Source organism: Argopecten irradians, chromosome 4 (genome assembly GCF_041381155.1).
Source record: "Argopecten irradians isolate NY chromosome 4, Ai_NY, whole genome shotgun sequence".
NCBI lineage: Eukaryota > Metazoa > Mollusca > Bivalvia > Pectinida > Pectinidae > Argopecten > Argopecten irradians.
The window spans coordinates 3,555,576-3,577,255 of NC_091137.1; the positions used below are offsets into that span (position 1 = coordinate 3,555,576).

The 21,680-nt window shown below is 35.7% G+C and overlaps 1 protein-coding gene across 1 annotated transcript; it reads right to left on the reverse strand.

The window, feature by feature from the left end:
• Positions 1–10,836: 10,836 nt before the first annotated feature.
• On the reverse strand, positions 10,837–20,466 carry LOC138320390 (uncharacterized). Its single transcript, XM_069263327.1, is given in 10 exon segments — positions 10,837–12,224; positions 12,542–12,653; positions 12,769–12,909; positions 14,771–14,890; positions 15,027–15,136; positions 15,568–15,715; positions 16,034–16,196; positions 16,521–17,312; positions 17,314–17,589; positions 20,045–20,466. Coding segments are annotated over 10 exon segments (2,658 nt in total). The 5' UTR covers positions 20,207–20,466; the 3' UTR covers positions 10,837–11,590.
• Positions 20,467–21,680: the final 1,214 nt, after the last annotated feature.

Here is a 21,680-nt window from a genome sequence, read left to right on the forward strand (position 1 = left end):
ACCCATTTACTTGTTATATTTGTCACAGGGCAATGTGTTCGACCAATGCGCAGATATATCGTCTGATGTTGTACAGCTATGTGATAAAGTAGTTTTTTACCTAACTATAGGGATCCTACTCTAAAGGTTTCCGATTCATTGGCAACTATGATGATATTATAAAAAATAAAACACCGTACATAAATTGTCAGCATGTATAAATCAAGTATTTATTCCTTAAAACCGACCAACTATGTAGGTCAATGACATATGTGGTCTAGAAACCAAATGAGCCTAAATGACCAACGGTCACGTAAATAAGTTTATAAGTTATATTGTTCTTCTATAGGAGTCCTTGCATAGCAGGATATCCCAATAGACCTTTAGTAAATAATGGGTAGTATTACTAATTCGGGAAATATACTATATAGTTTCAAAGATACTGATATATACAATGGTGTATTATTAGATTTAAATCGGTTTATCATTGCATTCAATGTTTTCGTATAACTCTGTCAAGTATCCAAATATGAAACTGATCCAGAATGCAGTTGACTGGTTTATAGACGACATTCTTATTCACATGTGCCTTCTTTTATTATATCATTCAAAATGCAAACATTTTTCTGGTAAAATGCCTTATAGAAAACAGCTTTTCCACCAATCTTTATTTTACTATTGTACCAAATTGGGACTTTGAGTATATTTTTTTTAATAAATTTATCGTGGTATTTAGCAGTCAGATCATACCAAGAGTTAAAGACATCTATCCAGAATCTATTTGTACACTTATTGATGCATACTTTTATATATTCTAAACCACAATTGGCAAGACGGTCTTCATCTACATAAGTTTTTACTATATGTTGCCACTTCTCATTACTTTTGAAAGCCTTCTTATCCATGTCAGCTTCAGAGAATTTATAAAAGCAGTAATATTAACCATTTTCAAACCACCATTACAGTAACTTTGAATAATTACCTCCCTTTCAATTTTGTCTGGTTTTCCGTTCCACAGAAAAATCATATATCAAAGAGTTTAGTTTCTTAACAAATTTGTCGTCTGGGTTTGGAAGAGATATAAATAGATGATTAAATTGAGATATAAATAACGATTTTATGATGTGAATTTTACCAATAGGTGTTAAAGCCCCATTATGTTTTGGGGTGAAAAAATATCGTCATAAAGTACCAAACTTTGCTGAATAGTAGAGCATATATCCTTATGAAAATATCTGCTAATAAAGAATGCCCAACATTTCCATGTTTTTAAAAAACAATAGAAAACCCCTCTTCGGAGAGGGGAAAATCCGTAGTTCCGCCCCAGAACCAAAACAATCTAGTACGCATGCGTAGGCACAAAAAAGTGGAATTTCCCTAACAAACTTCAACATCGTGCATGGCGAACGCACTGATGACTCGCCAAATACGTGTCAGCGAACACACATGGGTCCGTTCATCACCACTTGCACGTTCCTTCAAACACGACAATTTAGCGGTCAAGTTGCATTGCTCGTTCGCGATCGACTGCACGTTACGATCCCACGCATTCCACGCGTGGACCTACAAATACATGTTGTACATGCATGTATTTACATGTAGTTTCTATATAAAACTAGGCTAAAACTATTCAAAAAGTGTTTGTTCTTGAATGGAAAGCAAGCAATTAACAAAATTATATGCTGATCTTATGTATTTTGTAATAAAGATTTATATGCCTATAGGGTCTAATCTAGCTTTGTTGAAATGTACATGGAAACCGAACACACGTTTGTGTACATCGAAACCGAACACACGTACGTTTGTGTTACCTGATGAGGCCTCCCACGGGATGACTCGCCAAACTCGTAAACAAATGAAAGTAAACACAAACACGCCATGTCGTTACCTGCTATATAGATATACATACATACAGTTCTACTCCATCGCAGACCGATCGCGAGCATGTACATGAAACTTAGACCAGTGTTTGAGACAACATGTAGGGTCAACGACGATATCGGCATTATCGGATATATCAATGACAAGTGATCATGATCATGAATTACTAACATGAGTACAATCCACATAGTAGCATAAGATCATTATTATGAACTTTGTGATTACTACATGCAAAAACATATATACATAATATATTTGTTTATGCTACATGTAAAGATACATGTCATATGAACCACAGGTGTTTGGCTCTATAGACTTTTTTTCTCTATATATGATATATACATGTACAAATGTATATGTAATACTGTGTCAATATATAAAGAGAGAAAAAATGTCTATGGAGCCAAACACCAGTGCATGAACCACATATGTAGGCCAATGTGATTCATTTTATCTCAAAATTTCATTGCATGCATGGGACAGTTAAAAAAGGAATGCATGTACAAAATGTAGAATATTTTGGTTTAGATTGAATAGTACTATTAAAAAATGGAGTATAAAAAAACAGTCCGTTAATGATTTCTATACAGTTCATCAAGTGAAGAAGATCTGATGGAAAAGTATACCAAAACAGCTAAAGAAAACCTGGATCAGTCCTTCATTAAAAGCAGAGAAAATGGGGAAAAATATCCGTTTAAATAAGACTGGTAAAGTCCTAGCAGGCATCACGAACTTATTTTTTCTCACATATTTTATACAAATCGAACTTTTCCTATGAAAACAAATGGGCTGAATGCTAATAAACATAATTCACGTTCAGCGTAAAATGGAATGCACACTCGTGAAATTAGAGGAATTTCAGTTTCAATTTCCTTTTCCTTTTTACTACGTACATATAAGAATTACGTACCGACGGCAAATGATAGTCCACCAGGTAGTATCAAGGTCAAGATAATATATGTTGTGTCTTTTTAATGATGAAACTCCAATAGTCTGACAATATTTATATCCCCTTAGTTCACTCTAATCACATGTACTGAACGTTTATGTACTAATATAAATGCGGAGTCTTTGATTAGTTTAATTCCGCTCCGTTGTACATAAATTGTAGGCCTATATTTAACAAGAGCCCATGGGCCTTAACGGTCATCTGAATCATGGCACAAAACTACAAAGTCACAGTATAAAGTATTGGTTAACGATTAATATAAACAATACAAAGGAACTCCCTTAGTTGAATATGTTAAGTTTCGTGAAAAAAGGTAAATGTCATTTGTTGTTGAACAAACTTGTACCTCCTTCATCCAAATATAGGTCGAAACCGCATTCAAGGATTAATAAAAGGAGGAGTCAGATTTTAAAGCCAAATTTCAGCAAAGCTCCCATTATTTGGACCTCGGTCATACTATCCCCCATGGGTCTTACCTCGGTCCTTTATAAAATATGATTGTCCTTACCTAAAGTTCCCCCTTCTGAATCAATTTAAAAAACCCACTATAGACCAATTTTCATTAAGATCGGAGACTGAAACCTTAAAACAGGAAGTGGGCCAGCGGCCATCTTGGAATACCAAAATCTTTAAGAAATTTTTTGCATGTTTGTTCGGCATCAATTAAAACCCCTATAGACCAATTTTCATTGAGATCGGAGACTGAAACCTTAAAACAGGAAGTGGGCCAGCGGCCATCTTGGAATACCAAAATCTTTACGAAAATGTTTGCATGTTGTTCGGCAATCAATTAAAACCCTATAGACCAGTTTTCTATTGAGGTCGGAGACTGAAAACTTAAAACAGGAAGTGGGCCAGCGGCCATCTTGGAATACCAAAATCTTTACGAAAATGTTTGCATGTTGTTCGGCATCAATTTAAAACCCCTATAGACCCAATTTTTCATTGAGATCGGAGACTGAAACCTTAAAACAGGAAGTGAGCCAGCTAAAATTAAGAAAATTTGCCCTTTTGTGGCCCCACCCCTCAGCTCCTAGGGTTCAGACCAGACTCATTTTATATAAAATATAATTGTGTTTCCCCAATGATGCTTCACACCAAATATGGATAAAATTCATCCAAGGATGGAGGAGGAGTAGGATTTTAAAGCTAAAATTAAGAAAATTTGCCCTTTGGGGGCCCCACCCCTCAGCCCCTAGGGGTTGGACCACGCTCATTTATATAAAATATGATTGTCCATCCCAAATGATGTTTCACACCAAATATGGATGAAATCCATCCAAGGATGAAGGAGGAGTAGGTTTTTAAAGCTAAAATTAAGAAAATTTGCCCTTTTGGGGCCCCACCATTCAGCCCCTAGGGGTCGGACCAAGCTCATTTATATAAAATATGATTGTCCTTCATCAATAATGTTTCACACCAAATATGGATGAAATCCATCCAAGGATGAAGGAGGAGTAGGATTTTAAAGCAAAAATTAAGAAAATTTGCCCTTTTGAGGCCCTGCCCCTCTGACCCTAGGGGTCGGACCAAGCTCATTTATATAAAATATGATTGTCCTTCCCCAATGAAGTTTCACACCAAATATGGATGAAATCCATCCAAGGATGAAGGAGGAGTAGGATTTTAAAGCTAAAATTAAGAAAATTTGCCCTTTTGAGCGCCCGTGCCCCTCTGACACCTAGGGGTCGGACCAAGCTCATTTATATAAAATATGATTGTCCTCTCCCCCAATGAAGTTTCACACCAAATATGGATGAAATCCATCCAAGGATGCAGGAGGATTAGGGTTTTGAAAGCTTAAAAATAGAATAGATTTGCCCTTTTGGTGCCCCACCCCTCAGCCCCTAGGGGGTTTGACAGGACTCAATCTATATAAAATTTGATTGTCCTTCCCCTAATGACTGCTTCAAACCAAATATGGATGAAATCCATCCAAGGATGAAGGAGGAGTAGGCTTTTTGGTGATAAATTAGTCTTTACGCACGACGCAACGGCCGCCCCTGCGGGGACGGGCGGACGGCGCCACGGTGCGCACGGCGCACGACGACGGACGAAACACGATGACATTAGGTCATTTCCTGACCTTCGGTCAGATGAACCTAAAATGTCCATACGATAATTAGGACTCATGCACCTGGTAATCACTACTTGATGTATATAATGATCCTTTTCTAATACACGAAACGTAATCGAAAAACATTTAATTAGCAGTTAATTATATAGAAATGAAATCTCGACAGGTATCGGTATATAGATACAACATACAAGATGTATCTCGACTAGCGTCGATTCCAGTGATTCTTTTCATCTATATGTACATGCATGTACTATCACATATTTCATAGACGAATATCGTTATAAAATAACCCAAAGAATAAATAGAAAGCAGTTATAATACCATGTGTATATAGTAAGCTATTAGTCCACCTCTTTACGTATGTTCTAAGTATTTAGAATATACTGTGCTCTCCTTACTCTCAAATTATGAATAGATTAGTAGCATCATGGTATTTATTTATCTATATATAGTTTTGGATTAATACTGTATTTATCTCAAATTATTACACGAGAGGAAAGAAAATCAACCGATCATCACCAAAAATGACACGGCCACGTGTTTTTTATATATTGTGTACGATAAAATTACCCCATATGGTGCCCCATGTATGCATTTCACTATTTACATCCACTACTTTTTCGATTAATACGTATTTTGTATTAAGCTTTATATAAACTATATGTAACCTTTGACAGGACACATTTATAATCTTTGGAATCTAATATGTATCATATACTAAAACAATTATAGAACATTGTATTGCTCACCGTTTCCTCAAAACGTGCCCTCTGTCTCGGCCATGCGCGTTTTGTTTACTATATCCGGTGTATCGAACACATACGTATACACGAGGTATTTTTAAATATGCAAATCAACCCGTTCTATTTTAAGAATTTCTTTACTAATTGATTATTGCGTAACTGATCTTCATTGTAAAGAAACCAAATGAAAAACCTTTCATAAGGGTTGTTAATGTATATTTTAGCAAAGTTTGGTGAAAGCATAATGGGACTTTAAAGACCTCCTTTTCCAAATCTTAATTAGTGATTTGAGTTTTATTAGTTTTTTGTCATAATTAAGTCTAGGAATCTCATGAAGATTTACACTAAATTCTATTCCTAATAGTGTGAATTTCTCCTTCCCCCACTGTAAATTTAGCTCAGATAAATAACAGTCTTGACTGTACTTTTTGCTCCCAATCCAAACTACCTGAGTTTTTTCTACATTCATCTTTAATCCTGAAATTATTGCGAATTCTTTCAGTTCATTAACTGATTCCTTAAGTGACCTCTCATTTCCGTCTAGTATAAGTGATGTATCATCAGCGTATTGTGATAATAAAATAGGACAGTTTTCAATATTCATACCCTTTATATTTTCATTATTTCTTAATTTTGTGGCTAGTACTTCTGCACAGAGTATAAATAGGTATGGTGCCAATGGGTCCCCCGTCCGTCTACAGCCCCTCTTAATGTCAAAAAATGAAGATAAGTTACCCCCCTGATTTATTGTAGAGTGAACGTTTTTGTGTAAAGTTTTAAACCAATGGATAATACTTTTGCCAAAACCAAAGATAACAAGAGTTTTTTCAATAAATAGCCAAGAAACTGAATCAAACGCTTTTTCAAAATCAATCATCAGTAGCATACCCGGTATATCATTTTCTTCAGAGTATTGCATAATATCATATATCAATCTTGTGTTCACACCAATATAACGTCCTGAAATAAAACCAGTCTGATCATCATTTATCAATTTATTAAGAACAGTTTTTATTCTATTGGCTATAGATCCAGATGCAATTTTGCAAACAATATTAAGAAACGAAATTGGTCTCCAATTTTTGATAAAGTGTCTAGGTTTTTCTGCTTTAGGAATACAAGTTATAATTCCTTGTCTCTGCGTAATTGAAAGTTGCCCTGTCTGATACCCAAAATTTATCGACCTAATAATAAAATCACCTAATTTTCCCCAAAAACATTTAAAAAATTCAGTTGTGAAACCGTCCGATCCAGGGCTTTTATTGTTTTTCATATTCTTTAAAGTATTACCTGCCTCTTTAAGCGAAATTTCCCCTTCTAAATCGTCAGAATCATTTTTGGTTAGCTTTGGAACATCATAATGATTAAGATACTGATTTAAATTAACATTGTGTGCATCAGTTGTATTTGAAACATTATATAGATTTCTATAAAAAGAACAAACTTCTTCCAGTATGTTTTCCTGTTTAGATATAATGTCTCCATTATCAGTTTGTAGTTTTGGAATTATTTTTGATGTTAAGTTTCTATTTTCTAGATTGAAAAAATAACTTGTGGGTTTTTCCCCTTCTTCTGTCCATTTGGCTCTTGCTCTTATGAAACTTCCTTTAATTTTATGGGATCTTATTTTTTCTAACTCTTTCTTTTTTTCATTTAACTCATCCAAGTTCATAATTTCCTGTTCCTCAAGATCTATGATCTTTTTCCTGAGAGAATCTTCCTGAAAATTTTGCTGCTTTTTCTTAAAGGCTGAGTATGATAATGTTTTTCCTCTAATTTCCATAAGTAGTGTTTCTAGGAATAATTGATCAGTAATCGTAAATTGGATCTCAGAATTAGAAATAGTTTCAATGTTATTTAAATCATAAATAGGTAGACAGTACTGTTTCTTGACATCATCAATACAATCATTTACCATTTTCAAGTATTCTAAATCATGTGTAAGTGAGTTATTAAATTTCCAAGTTCCTTTACCTCTTTTAAAATTATTCAACTTCATTAGTATTTTTGGAAATGAATGATCCGATCTGTAGCCAGGGTCTATACCTGAATAGTTAACACTGGATAATAAACTTTCTGAAACAATAAAATAATCTAAACGTGCTTGCTTAATCGGGTTCTTTTTACTCCATGTAAATCTCTTGACATTTTCATGTTGTTCTCTAAACACATCAATAAGACCAAAATTGTCAATTATTTCCAAAATTTTATCTCTAGCTTTAGGATTATTAATATTTTTATATGTGTTGTCATAGTCAAGATCAGGGTTTAGAACAAGGTTAAAATCACCACATATAATAACATGTGCACAGTTGAATTCTTCTAATATATCAGAAATTTTTGCATAGAAGTCAGGGCTGTCCTGATTAGGACCATATATATTAACAAGTAAAATATGTGAACCTTCAATTTCTATCTCAAGTGCTAAAATATTTCCAGTCTTGTCAATCTTTTCTTTATGAACTTTAAATTCGAAGTTATTATTAAAGAGAATGGCCACACCACGAGAATTTCCACGAAAAGATGAAAAATAAGCATTATATCCCCATTCGTTTTTGATGAACTCTTCTTTATCTTCGGTGAAATGCGTGTCTTGTAAACAGAAAATATTATAATTAGAATTCCTTATGTATGAAAAAAAACATCTTTACGTTTTTCTCTACTCGATAGCCCTTGCACGTTAGCCGACATAATCATTACACCCTCCACTTATAGATGAAAATCAACAAATTCAGTTCTGCCAGTTCGCACCAAACAATAAAGAGACTTACCAGGGTAGAGAGAGGGTTTGCTAAGAAGTAGTGCACTAGTACTTCATACTCTTCGTTACAGTGAGAAAGGAAAGGGGAAAGAGTAAGAAAGAAAAACGAAAAAAAGATAAAAACGAACATTTGTGGTCAAAGTCGTACAACTACTAACTCTCACACCTTACTTTCACTTGATTCCACACCAATACCGCCGGAAGTGAATTTAGAAACAGGAAGTCGCATAGGAATATTTGAATCAAAAAGCGGTATGTGGAATCCGGAAACATTATTTACCGAAAAAAGAAAAACATTTTTTATATATCATTGCAAAAATTACAATACTACAGTAAAGTTAAATTGATGCGTTAGTTTCCTTGATATTATATCATACCTGCATATTAACTGATTAACAAAAATAATTTTATATGTACAGCCGTAACATTAGTTAAGAAAAAAAAAACAAATCACTAGTATTTGACCTTACCTGTATTAATAGGGAATATATACTCCTTTTCACACAAGTAATTCCTCGTAAAACTCACATTTACACAGAATAATGACACAAAATTTTAGCACGCACTGAGTCTCCTAAGAATGATAGGAAAAGTAGTTATCGGCGACCGGCGGATTAAACCCCGGAAAAAAGTCACTGCCGATATATTGAATAAGTCTCAGCTCTATATAGCACGTTTTTTGATAAAGTTTGAGTCATCTAAGAGGTAATCCTCATCCAAAGGCGTGTTTGGTACGATTCGGCGAATTTTGTTTTTATCGTTTTTGTTTTTTACTTTTAAAACAGCGAAAAGTTTCCCGTCTGTACTAAATGTGTTCTGTACACATTCCAGCCCATAAGCCCGTCGTAATGTGTCCTGGTTTACTTTTGTAAGGTCCTCGGATACAGTATACTGCGAGTTCTTTAGTATGGTCCTAGCTCTCAATATTTCGTGTTTTTCCTTCTGTGAGTGAATTTCGCGATGACTGCCCTAGTGGTCTTCTTAGTTGAATCAAATGTCCCGAGTCTGTGGGCGATGTCAATATCACAACTCTGTAATGGCACCTTCAACTTAGAGTTCACGAAATTCACAATCTTTTCAACACATTCTTCCACTGTTTCTTTTTTATCTATATCCTCCAGTCCATATATACGGATTGAGTTTTTCCTGCCTTGTTGTTCAAGGTCATTGTATTTGTCGTCATTTTCTGTCTGCTTTTCTTGGAGTACCAGTACCTGGTTTTCTAGGTCTCCAACCTTTTCTGTCAGGATATCGTTTTCTTCTTCCAGGTCCGCGATCCGGGTTTTAAGAGAATCGATGAGTTCTCAATTTTCCGCTCTTATATCAGCCTTTAGGGTTTCTTTGAGATTTAAAAGTTTTGTGTCTATATCCGATTTGGTGACCATGCAGGCTAGCATTTTAGAAATATCATCCAAACGCTCACTTATTGAATGTTCACTGTTACAAGCTGACGTAGACGAATTTCTCTGATTCTTGGGTCCCTTTGTGATAAGATATTACAACAACAGCAGGTAATCCACAGGTACAGAGTGCAGGTAAACCGGTTTAGCAGGTACTAGTATACAGGTGTGTCCGTTAGTAGTTGTCACCGCGGTAAGGCACTATGCCATATTATATTTTCTATGTCCAAAAGTCACTTTCCAAATAAAATCACAAAATTCTACCAAATCGTGATGACGTCTAAAGATGTTGACAATCCATGACGCAAGTTTCAGGTTTTTCAAAAAAAGTTTTTGGTAACAAAAATAAGGAAATTTAGCGGAGCTGAAAAGCTGGTCGACTAGCTCCGTCCGCGTCACCTTGACCTCATCTCTTTGGTCACTTTTTGGCCCAAAGGTCAAAGGTAAAAATGCACATGACTTAAAATAAGGATAATAATGCTATAATTATAATGTACTTTATCTTCATTCGATTGCACTTTGAGCCAAAGACTCTTCTCACATGTTGTTGAACATCTACCATGTACAATATTTACAGCATACCTGTAGTTAACTGTAAATGGAAAATTGACCTACTTGGAAATGGAAACGTGATAAAATACTGAGAAACCCATACATGGTCACATGTGCGGTACCAAACAAGGTTTCAAAAGTAGAACATGTAATATAAGACTATTTCATATGTGGATATGAAGGATAGGGATATTCTACCCGAGGGTCACAAAATGTAGTAAAACCTGAGGCTTGCCGAGTTTAAAATTATGTGATATTTTCAACAAAAATTTCGTTGTTTGCATCTTTTATAGTAAAACCAGTCAAGTTTGTGAAAAAAAAATGTTAAAATTATACCAAGGAAATAGAGATTTTGTTGACGCCGTGACGTCACGAGGCTTTATTGCATGGTTAAGTCATACAATACAGCCTCAGGCGACATGAGTGTGTTGCCCTAGACCAACCAGTATTACACCCGTAGGTATGAAAGAAATAATGATATAATATATGGCCTTTAGCACTTTTCTATAAACTGTTAACAGTTTTATTAAAAACAACCCACAACAACATTCATTTCACAATTACACACAATTCACAATCACCATGTTTGTTATTTAAGGAGAATATTGTCAGGTGCAATTGATCAAAGACAATACCGACGTCTGTATTCTTTACCGAGGTAGGGCCGGGTAATATGGAAATTGAAATCATTTATTTTTCATATATGAATGTGCAGCAATTATTTTACCTTGAAATAAATAATAATGTTATGTATATTATAATTTACAAGGATATTGTTGTTTATCACATACCATGATCGGTTTATGGCCTCAAAACAATTTTTTTCTTATACTTGATAAGATAATTTGTCAATTATTTCTTAATGTGTCGATGTAAAAGTTTCCTGCATGTTTTATTATCACCATCGTCAAATATATGAGTAAAGTTTATAAATACCTATACAGGTTTATGTTGTTGTCATAGACATTTACACTAAGTGCATGTACCAATATTGGATATAAATGCTTACACAACCTTTAGAACGTTTGCGATTAAGCTTGGCACACAACTTAATTTAACTTAGAGCACAGACATGCTGGCTGATGTGAAAGAAATGTAAGGAAGATTATTCTTTATAACAAATTGTGTCATCATGATGCATAAAAAACATGTTTTTAATGAGAGCATTTTCTTTCTCTGTTTTCATAGTCATTTATATCAGACAGATTCGACAGGGCTGTATTTTCCCGAGTCTAACGATTCCGTTTAAATTATATTTTCATCAATTATAGATTTTCCCTGCCCATTGTCTAATTTTGAAGAGGACTGTAACATGGGCTCTACTCCCCCTCGGTCCGTCTCGGTAGTGTCTGTATCACAAGACTCACTTGGTTGGCGAGGAGATTGCACGTTTCCGTAGACCATATTAGTTTGTATTTGGACACCGTCGGAATTGGGAAATACGCGATACATATTTTTACATAAAGAACAATAAGTTCTCAATAATAAACGTGCATATTCATTCCAACTTTGGTCCTTGAATGATGAAAACACACGTCTGCAATCCGAAATTTGTCCTTCGGTATTTAATTTGGTGTCCGATGTTTTCAGCAGTTCATTCTGTAGATACGAAAACGCATTCTGTCTTTGACTAGTATTACCCAACAACAAATTATGACGTAGTACACAAATCTTATTCACTGCGTCATCTGTTTTGCCATTCTGGTATTTCTCCATGGCGCGTTGGAATGACTTCCTGGCATTAGGCTTGTCTCCCATGGCTAAGTAGCAGTGCGCTATTGCATCGATAACTTTCATGTTTACGGCATGTTCAGGTGTACAGAGCTCAAGCATATTAAAAGCTTTGTTGTTATATTCCAGTGCAACAGGATAGTTACCCCTGAAAAAATAGCGGATTAAGATTTTAGTCATGCGGTACAAATACAAGACAATTCAATTTGCTAGATTACATTATCAATAATTACACCAGAATTAAACTTAAACTGTAAATATAGACTAAACCGATAGCTATAAAAGTTGGATCTGTCATTCTTGGTTAGCCAAAACTACTATTCGTCCAAATGGTATCTTTTGATACAATATGTAGATTTTATGATTAACAATAATTATTTGAATTCTTTACGATTTAATGCGACTGTTAGTAAGATCTACATAGCCAAACCTACATGCGTACATGCAATACTTTACTGTTCTCACATTTGCATTTGGACTACACCGATGTAATAGAGAGTGACTGCCGTGAAGTGATTCACCCAGCCGAATTCTTTACGGATATCGAGGGCTTCCTGGAGCGTATCAAGTGCTGCACCTGTACCAAGAAAACAACTCAAATATGACCAGTTTCGTCCAAATACGACATTACAATGCTTATTGGAAATTTTTGCAATAACACATCGATTGTCGTTAAGAACGTAAATACCTACAGCATTTGCCAGTCCGTACGAGCTGTAGAGACACGTTTAGGAGAGCTGGTACAAGGTTCTCCTCTCTGAAGTAGGAATGCCTCCGTCTCTCAGACAGTGACCATTTGTAATACCGCATGGCGTACAATTGGCTCCTCCCAGCTAAAATAGATATTAAGTGATGTTCACGTTCACATATAACAATATCATATTTCAAGAAACAAAAACCTGTTTGTGAAATCTTTATTTCTTTAAAACATGGGTACGTGTACTTGTATGATACGGATCTCGTGGTTTTGTCGTTCAATACAACTGGAATATGTAGTAGTGTTCCTGATGACGACTATTTGTGTAAAACACGTGTAAGACGTATTTAAACTTACCTGGATCTATTAAAATATCAACCTGCATAACTAAAACAGTATCTGAAACAGTTTTGTTGTGGACAATGTAACTTTTTTTTCCCGTCGTGTTGCGTATTTCAGCAATCGCCAAGTAAAAGTAATATACAAGGTTTCGGTTCCAGCCTAGCACTAGTCCATAAAAGAACAAAGTCATGAATACAAATCAACTTATGATTTATTATAATCACAAATCATCAAAGTACAGTTACTGGATACATTGAGATTTACAGAGGTTATACAAACCTTTTACACTAAATTAATTATCTAGATTCTGTATACATTATTAGAATATTGAGCATTTCCACAGACAGAGGTGCTTCCATCTATACTTCGGACCATCGGACAACACGCATATTCTTAGAAATTTGTAACTTAACTCTATAAGAGTTATTCCCCTTGGAGCGTTTAGTTCCCTTTACGGAGAAGATCTCGAACATCCTGAGCCACTATATATTAGATCAGTGGTTGCGAGATGACTCAATGCTTTCCAAAGTTTATGGCCAGAAGAGGCGACCATTCGTTTGGAAGCCCAAATAATTTCTCCTTCCCATCCGATTTCACTCCTTTTATCGCCTGCGCTGATGATCACCCGACGAGTTCAAGCCAATCAAAACGCTTGTTACATAGCGCGAGTGGAATCCGCGAAATCCAACCATAACAAATGGCGAAATACACGGAAAGCAAGCTGTCGTTAACAGAGACATGATTTGTCTGGAATATGACGTTTTATGACATATCAACCTCGCAGCATAGTTCAGGTGACTTGAGGTTATTGAGAGACTTCTCGGATAATGATTCAAAACACCCAGGAACGTTATAAAATATATGATAAGTGCAAACCATACCTTTGGGGTCATTTACAGGGGTGTTGTGTCGAAGCTTAATGCTAGGCTAGCTGTCAAATCTCCTGTTATATGGAGAATACTTGACTCTCAACGTCTACGTTCAACATCTCTCTAGACTATGCATATTTAAAAGCTCGTCAGTGAGAATTTCGCAATACAGTTATTCATGTCACTTGGCAGAGGAGAAATTCATAAGTAATTGGCCTCAAATAATAAAATGATGTCCATTCAATCATTATATTATGTCAATATCAGTAAATGAATAAATTAAATGCCAGGAGTCATTTTCCTTTGCATTCGGTCTTTGAAATTCACTGTGTACATAAAATCTCTTTACAACACGTATGTTATCGCTGAGTATGAGAGGTTATAACCATTCTGACCCTGTCCTTGATCATCAGAACAGCCTCCGTTGTTCTGATATTGAAAATATGACGATGTCATGAATTTATATCCCTGTGTATAATATCCGCCGTTACGGATAGTAACAATATTTGTTAAGTATATGGACTACATACCATCTGAGAAGAACTGTTCTATAAATTGCCTAGGAAGTTCTTTTATAGACTGCCTAGTGTAAAAACAGCAAGACATATGTCCAGAGTCTGCACACTAGCAGGAGTGATTGTGATTTTTAATATTTATCTCATTTTTTTTGCGATCCAAGGCGTATTTACCATCTGTTTTATCAGATAGTCTGAAAAACTTATAGTCATAGGTAAAGGGAGACAACTGCGTTTAATTTATTTAAATATAATTGCTTTGCATACGTACAGTTCTCCCAGATAAGGCCCATCGTGTTCAGCATGACGGCGATCGCAGGGTGATAGGGGGTATTACGGTTGGCTACCAGCATTCCTCGGTCAACGGTAAGTTCTGAGTCGCTATGGTTACCTGAATGTAAATAACACATTTAAGGGACTTTACTGTTTCCACAAAGATGTTGTAATCAGAGAAAATGATTTAGCCAGGAAAATTAACACCGCTGTTTAGATAGAATAATTATTGAACAAAATATATCAAATCTTACCTAGAACCACTTCGGAGATAGCCAGATGGGAGAGTAGAGTTACCTCCCTTCGGATGGTCGTCATTGAACGTTCCAAGCTAGACAGCATGTGAAGAGCCTCCAACAGCAGCCTGAAACGGTGTATAATGTTAAGCTGAGTCAATGTTAGTTACCTTAATTAAGCTCTAAATCTTTTGATTACATATTTGCAAGCTTACAGCAATCGGTATAACACACGCACGGACGGAGTTTTGCGTTGCAAAAAAATGCATTTACCTTTTTAAAGTTATAATTTCCCGCACACTTTTGCAGCAATACACAACGTTTTGATGATATTCAATATTAACTTTTTGACCAACTCATTCAATAGTCTATGTTCAAAGTCCAATTCCAACGTGGTTCTAAAGTCATACATAATATACTTTATTCTTTACTAAATTAAATGATTCTGTATCATAAATTACTTATAACATACAACTATAATCTTATCGTTGTGGATAAGGCAGATTTTATTATATAGATTATGATTGTCATTAAATGATATGGATGCCAGCATTCTGACCTTTTTGCGTGTTTAGAGTTTCCCCGTCTATTGTGTGTTTGCCCCATCAGTCCTTTTATGGCCGCTAAGTGGTAGGAGGGTCCGCCAGTCTCTAACACATTGTGAGCGGCCTGGCATAGTTCTAATACATCAACCTGTTGTGAGGCACCTGATGAAATATTTTCAAAAGAAATCGAAATCAATAATAAGTTATCACATCATTTAAGAGTATTTTTTGAACCAAAAATAAAATCATTTAAATTCTTATTTCATATGCTATCACATCAAAATAGACTGACAATAAGAGGGTTTTACGAGATACCAAATTGGCATAAAGGTAAAGTCGATCAGTCCCACCAACTATCACGTCAAAATAAGACGTCACTCTCACACATTCTCACCGGAAGGTAAATCGTAGTTCACCCACATGAAGTAATACAGTACAAAACGACACGAGAAGATATATTCATAATCTAGATGTCATAACCTTTTACATAAGGATTGCTATTCTGTGCTATGAGCCATTGGATGAGTGCTCTATCCTTGTCAGTGCCATATACTGAAGCTGCCTTCATCAGGCTGTCATAAAAGGTCTTCACCTCCTGGTTGGGAAAACAGGTCGTAAACAGTTCTTCTGCCGATACGACAGTCTGAATAAAAAAGCAGTGAGTATATAGTCATAATCTGAAAAGCATTTCATCTAACGTCATCCTAGTATTTGATCAAAGTAAATTATCCAAATGTTATATAACATATAGTCCATTTTAGTTCTAGTCATTGCTATGTAATGCTATGCATAGCAATGTAGTCATAACCTAATAAGCATTTAATATAACGTCACATACAAATCACTGTTATAGTATCAGAACTATTATCTGATCAAAAGCAGCAACATGTTTTAGAACATAGCCCGTGTTAGTCCCAGCAAAGTAATTGTAATGTCTGTATGCATGTGGCATACACTTGTGTCATACCTGTATCAGCAGAGGAAACATGTCTTCTGTACAATGCATGGTCTGCTGCATTAACTCGCGAATATTTTCAAAGTCGCCATGAAGATGACCAATAACCCTTTCACGACCGTGTGTATACACCTTCTCATCAACGTTCTGTAATGTTCGGCAGAAGAACTTCGTAAACTGCAATCGGCCTGGATCAAAGTCAGCAATATTCTGTATTTTCTCAGCGAGGAACTCACGGAGAAAGGTTGGCACTGTGTACCTATCAGAGCCACTGCTGCATCTTGACACTAAAGAGTGGTCGCACATTTCGACTAGTGAAACACCATCACTTTCTGTTTTATTTTCTGTCGCCGAAAGGACTTCCGTTGCTGCTGATTTAGAAAACGATCCCTTGAATAATGTTAGCAACATAGCCCCTTTCTTTGCGCTGTCTGACATTCGTTCAAAGAATCGTTGAAGCTTTTGCTTTTGAAAGGATAATATTCTCATGAGTGATCCTGGACTCTGAACGATCTTAACAAGATCATCAATATTAACCACGTGATTAGGATGGTCCAATAACATAGCGGCTTCTTTAACTAACCCTGGGAGATACCAACACCCGCGAACAATATCCGAGACACGTTCCATCGAGCCATGAATGTGATGTTTCGCTACACTTTCAAATAACACACACCCTTCGGTTTCTGATACCCCGGTTAGGAAGGTGGCACGCGCTGATATGGAAGACGGCAAAACTACCCGCTTTTGGCTCGTTACCAAGAAGAAGATTTTTGCTGAATACCGGATGAGATTTTTACAAAAATCTAACGAATTGGTCCTGCTGATCGGGTTTAGATAAAATGGTATCTATCTTTGTGAACAAAAACAGGAGGCGAAGTGATTTGTTTTTGGTCACTATCTGTTTGACATGTTTTACTATACCGTGTTCGATATCATCATCATCGTCACTTTGAATACCCAAAGCACTCAGAAATTCTTCTAGCCATTCGTTCCAATTCCTCGTGAACTCGCCCAATATTTCAATGCACTTCAAAGGTATTTGCCTGTATCTACATTCTGGATGTATTTCTTTCAGTATCTGCAAATTAAAACATATGTTCATTATTGGCAATGTGAACTGTAAGGAAGAAGATATCACCTAAAATATTGACAAAAATTGAAAATAAAAAATTAACTATATCGTCAATTTTAGACAGATTGCAACCTAAGAGGAACGGGTTGTGTTTGAAACTCTAAATACAATACTTTCCCTTGACTTTTTCTCCCTTCAACCTACGATGGTTTTACATGAGGCTATATTTAACAGCAGTTTAGTTAAAAGTATGAACCATGACTTAAGTCAAAGTGGTAGTGGTAATAAACTTTGAACTTTATTTCCAAACATACTATCTAACTCCATGAGCTATATACGTAACAGTCCCATAATTAGTCGTGTTTCTTCAAACTGTATGGAGCAGTCAGTGCATATTACCTTGAATGACTTTAACCTAAAATGAAGTACAGTTAACACTTTTTATTAAACAGATATGAACCCTCAGAATCCGGGAATGCTCTTTGCGAATGGCATGTCATTGTTACCCGTATTGATAATGGGAATAGCTGTATACAATGTGTTTATGTTTCCTATGGTACAATCATTGCATTTCGGTTTGTGGGAGTCATTTGTTATTGTAGAAAGTCGACTAGTAGTTCATAGCTACGTTTGTTTTACAAATTACATGAACAGCAAATGTACGTTAAACCAATGTGTCCTAGATGTGATGTTGTAAACTCTGCATATATTATTTTATTCCGTGCTTTCCTACCTGTGAATGTCGCCTACATATATCATGATATGGGCGTTCGTTTGAGACGTAATATGATGCAGCAGTACATCCCATACACTAAGCAAGTGATAAACCCCACATAAAGCACGAGGATTGTGTACCATCCTATGGTGTATGTTGTACTTATCACTATAATTAACCGTGATATGCCCTTGCGTCAGATAAAGAGTCGTGAATATGATCGCTATGTACATGTATCTCAATATGCACATGTTGTTGATACATTAATGAGCCGTGTCTTTTACAGTATATTGCAGTAAAAGCTAGCTGTTACATAATTTGTATAGCGAATATGTTCACATAACATTTAGACATTTTTTTTATACCTACCCATGCGTTTTATTAAAAACTTAAGACAGTAGGTAATGAAAACCATTTATGAATAGATTTACGAATCCGAAAAAAGATTCCTTGGATATCTTGTAAAATGAGTATACATTATTTTTGAGAGAAATCCAGACAACAGTCGTTGTTTTCACTAGCCAAAGATATTTTTTTGTAATATTAAGATACAGTTGTTCATAGATGTAAATATCGCATAGAGTGCCAGATAGCGGCTTGTCTTTGTTAATCTTTAACACTGAATTATCAACAGTGAGCTGAAGTGTTTGAAAGAAGAATGTTTAAAGAGAAAAAACGTAATAAAACATCGAATATGTAATACTGTACTCATAAAACAACTTTCGTATCCTGGTGGATATACATTTGCGACAACTTGTGTATAGGTGGGATAGACGTAAAGTGACACTTATTTATTGGGGACAAAGGTATATATACGTTCATGATGAATAACGCTTCAACGAAAACCTCGGCAGTATATCACATAAGTAGAAATCGATGTACCAGCGATAGTCGTGACAGCTAGTTAATGATCCAGTGGTGACATTACCTTTTAAAGTGAGGGGGAAGCTCGTGAAGACAGGAAGTGGCTTAAAGGGTCGTATAATTCCCCAGTGTACCCAGATAACAGGGGATCAACGCACATAAAAAGCTTCGAGTTAGCAGACTTGTTGACTTGATGACAGATAGTGTAAATGTGAAACTGGTGATATTGAATATCTGATGTGAAAGAATAACCCTAGGCATTTTCCACTCTAAACGAAAGATCTTCTGTAGACATATATTTAGTATTTTGATAAGTATCCATGGTTGATCATTAACTTCCTTGAATAAACATTTGTCATTGGTGCTTTGGGAACAAGAATGGTGTAGTTCGAACTCTGATCAGCGCCGCTACACCACGTGGTACTACGTGTTAAGTACAAGCTATGGTAGTTTGGTTTTGACCTGGGACATTCAATATAGTAACTAACACAGATGTATCAACAATAGGCATGAGAATCAACTGGCATTGGTGAAACGAACAGAATTATAAATTTACCATGCATAAAGAATTTGAGAATGTAAATAATGTAGACCTGTGTTATTCTGCACTGCATGCTTCACTCTGTTTCCGTCACCTTACCTGGATACACACTTTTAATACATATGTAGATATCATAAATGGTACATTCGTCAATACTAGATTGCGATATCTATCTATAACCATCAATGTATTATGTTTAGCGAGGATATATCTGATTGCAGGGTAACTTTATGTTTATTAGAATGAATTGTAGTTATCGCGACACACCACATACATATATTATAAAGTTTTTAAACCTTCACAACAAAAAGCAAACTCTTCCTAAAACGTGTATCACTCACCTGTTTAGCAAGTCTTTGCTTGCCCGTGAATGGCGGTCCGTAGATTTGTACAAGACGATGTCGTCCGACACGGAGCCAGGCTTTGATCTCCTCCACCTCTCTCCTCCTCCCGACGAAAGGAATTTTCTCATCGACATCGCCATTACCCTCAAACATATCCATAGCTCACGATTACATCATGTAAGGGTGTTAACTTCGCCGAACGTTGTACAGTTTTTGTTTAAACTTCACAGGCATTCTTCCGGCAAAATTAATCGTTTATTGAGACTCCTTTCGATTAATGCAATTAAATAATATATCCCACAGAGATTTAATCAACATCACTATAAACTTTACACACGGTTTACTTCTCGATACACATAATACGTGACGGTTGAAGTATCGTAACACACGGTGTATACTCTTGTGTAACCGGAAGTAAAATCTCCCTTGAGAGGTAACACTTAGCATGCTTGTTCACTATGTAAATATCAATGCATGCTCTCTGTACTTTAAATGATATCATATGATTGGGTAATCGGAAAAGACTAGAATGACGAGGATAGTGGTTATTGGGAGGTTTAAGATCAACTCGTGATCTTAGCCAGCATATCGATATTGCTCTCTTCGAATTAAATACTGTGACTGGTATATGAAATATAAAAAAAATGATAACTAGATTTTATCGCGATCAAAACTCGGGATTTCCATCCAGCAAATAATCATGTTACCGATCAGACGATTCCTATAATATTTTTTTCTTCGTATAAAATCGAACTATCTGTAATGAACAAACGAGAGCCCGAAAGAAGAAGAAAAACAATAACTATCGAACGAAAAGAGCAAACGAACAAAAAAACAAACACGAAAACATGAATTAATGGATAGACTGACGAACAGATGGAAGGACAGGCAGATACGCATGATATGATGTTCACAATTTGCACACATGGACGAACAAACAGCGCTGAAAAAGTTGAAAGTAAGAACGCATTACGATGAAATTGATATGCACATAAATAACACATAAATAAAATGGCATATTTTTTGCCTACTGTACATGTAAAGATACAGTAAAATCTCAAGTAGTCGAAGATGAAGGGACTATCGTACAAAGTTCTACACATCTGGACTTCAACGCATAAACTTTCTAGACAGCGCACATACTTGTGGTTTAGTTAATGTTATCACTTACAAGATTTTTAAGTTTTTAAGTTTTGTTTTCAAATTATATTTTAATGGAACCGATGCAATAAAATCAACTGAATGGATCGCTGCCTGTCGTGTGAAACATACATATGTATTGAAATGAAATGAAATGAAATCTCAACTTTTTGTGTAATTAATGTGAAATGAAGACACCACTTAAAACTAATTTTGTTTTTATGTAGTTATTAACACGCAACACTGCGCGTCTTAGTGCGCTTTTAGAGTGATTTTTTGCCTAATATATAGTCAGCTCGCGATACAGTGTGTACCTCTTAAAAACGTGAAATCGTATGAAAGATTTGGCCTACGCTTCGTCAGCGGCAAATTTCAAATACATCGTCCATACAATGCCGGGAAAACATTGGTATATGTACCCCACTGCCCTCATATTATATCTCATTTGTGAAATTAAACAACTCTGCATAATGAAATACTTCTGGACCCTTTT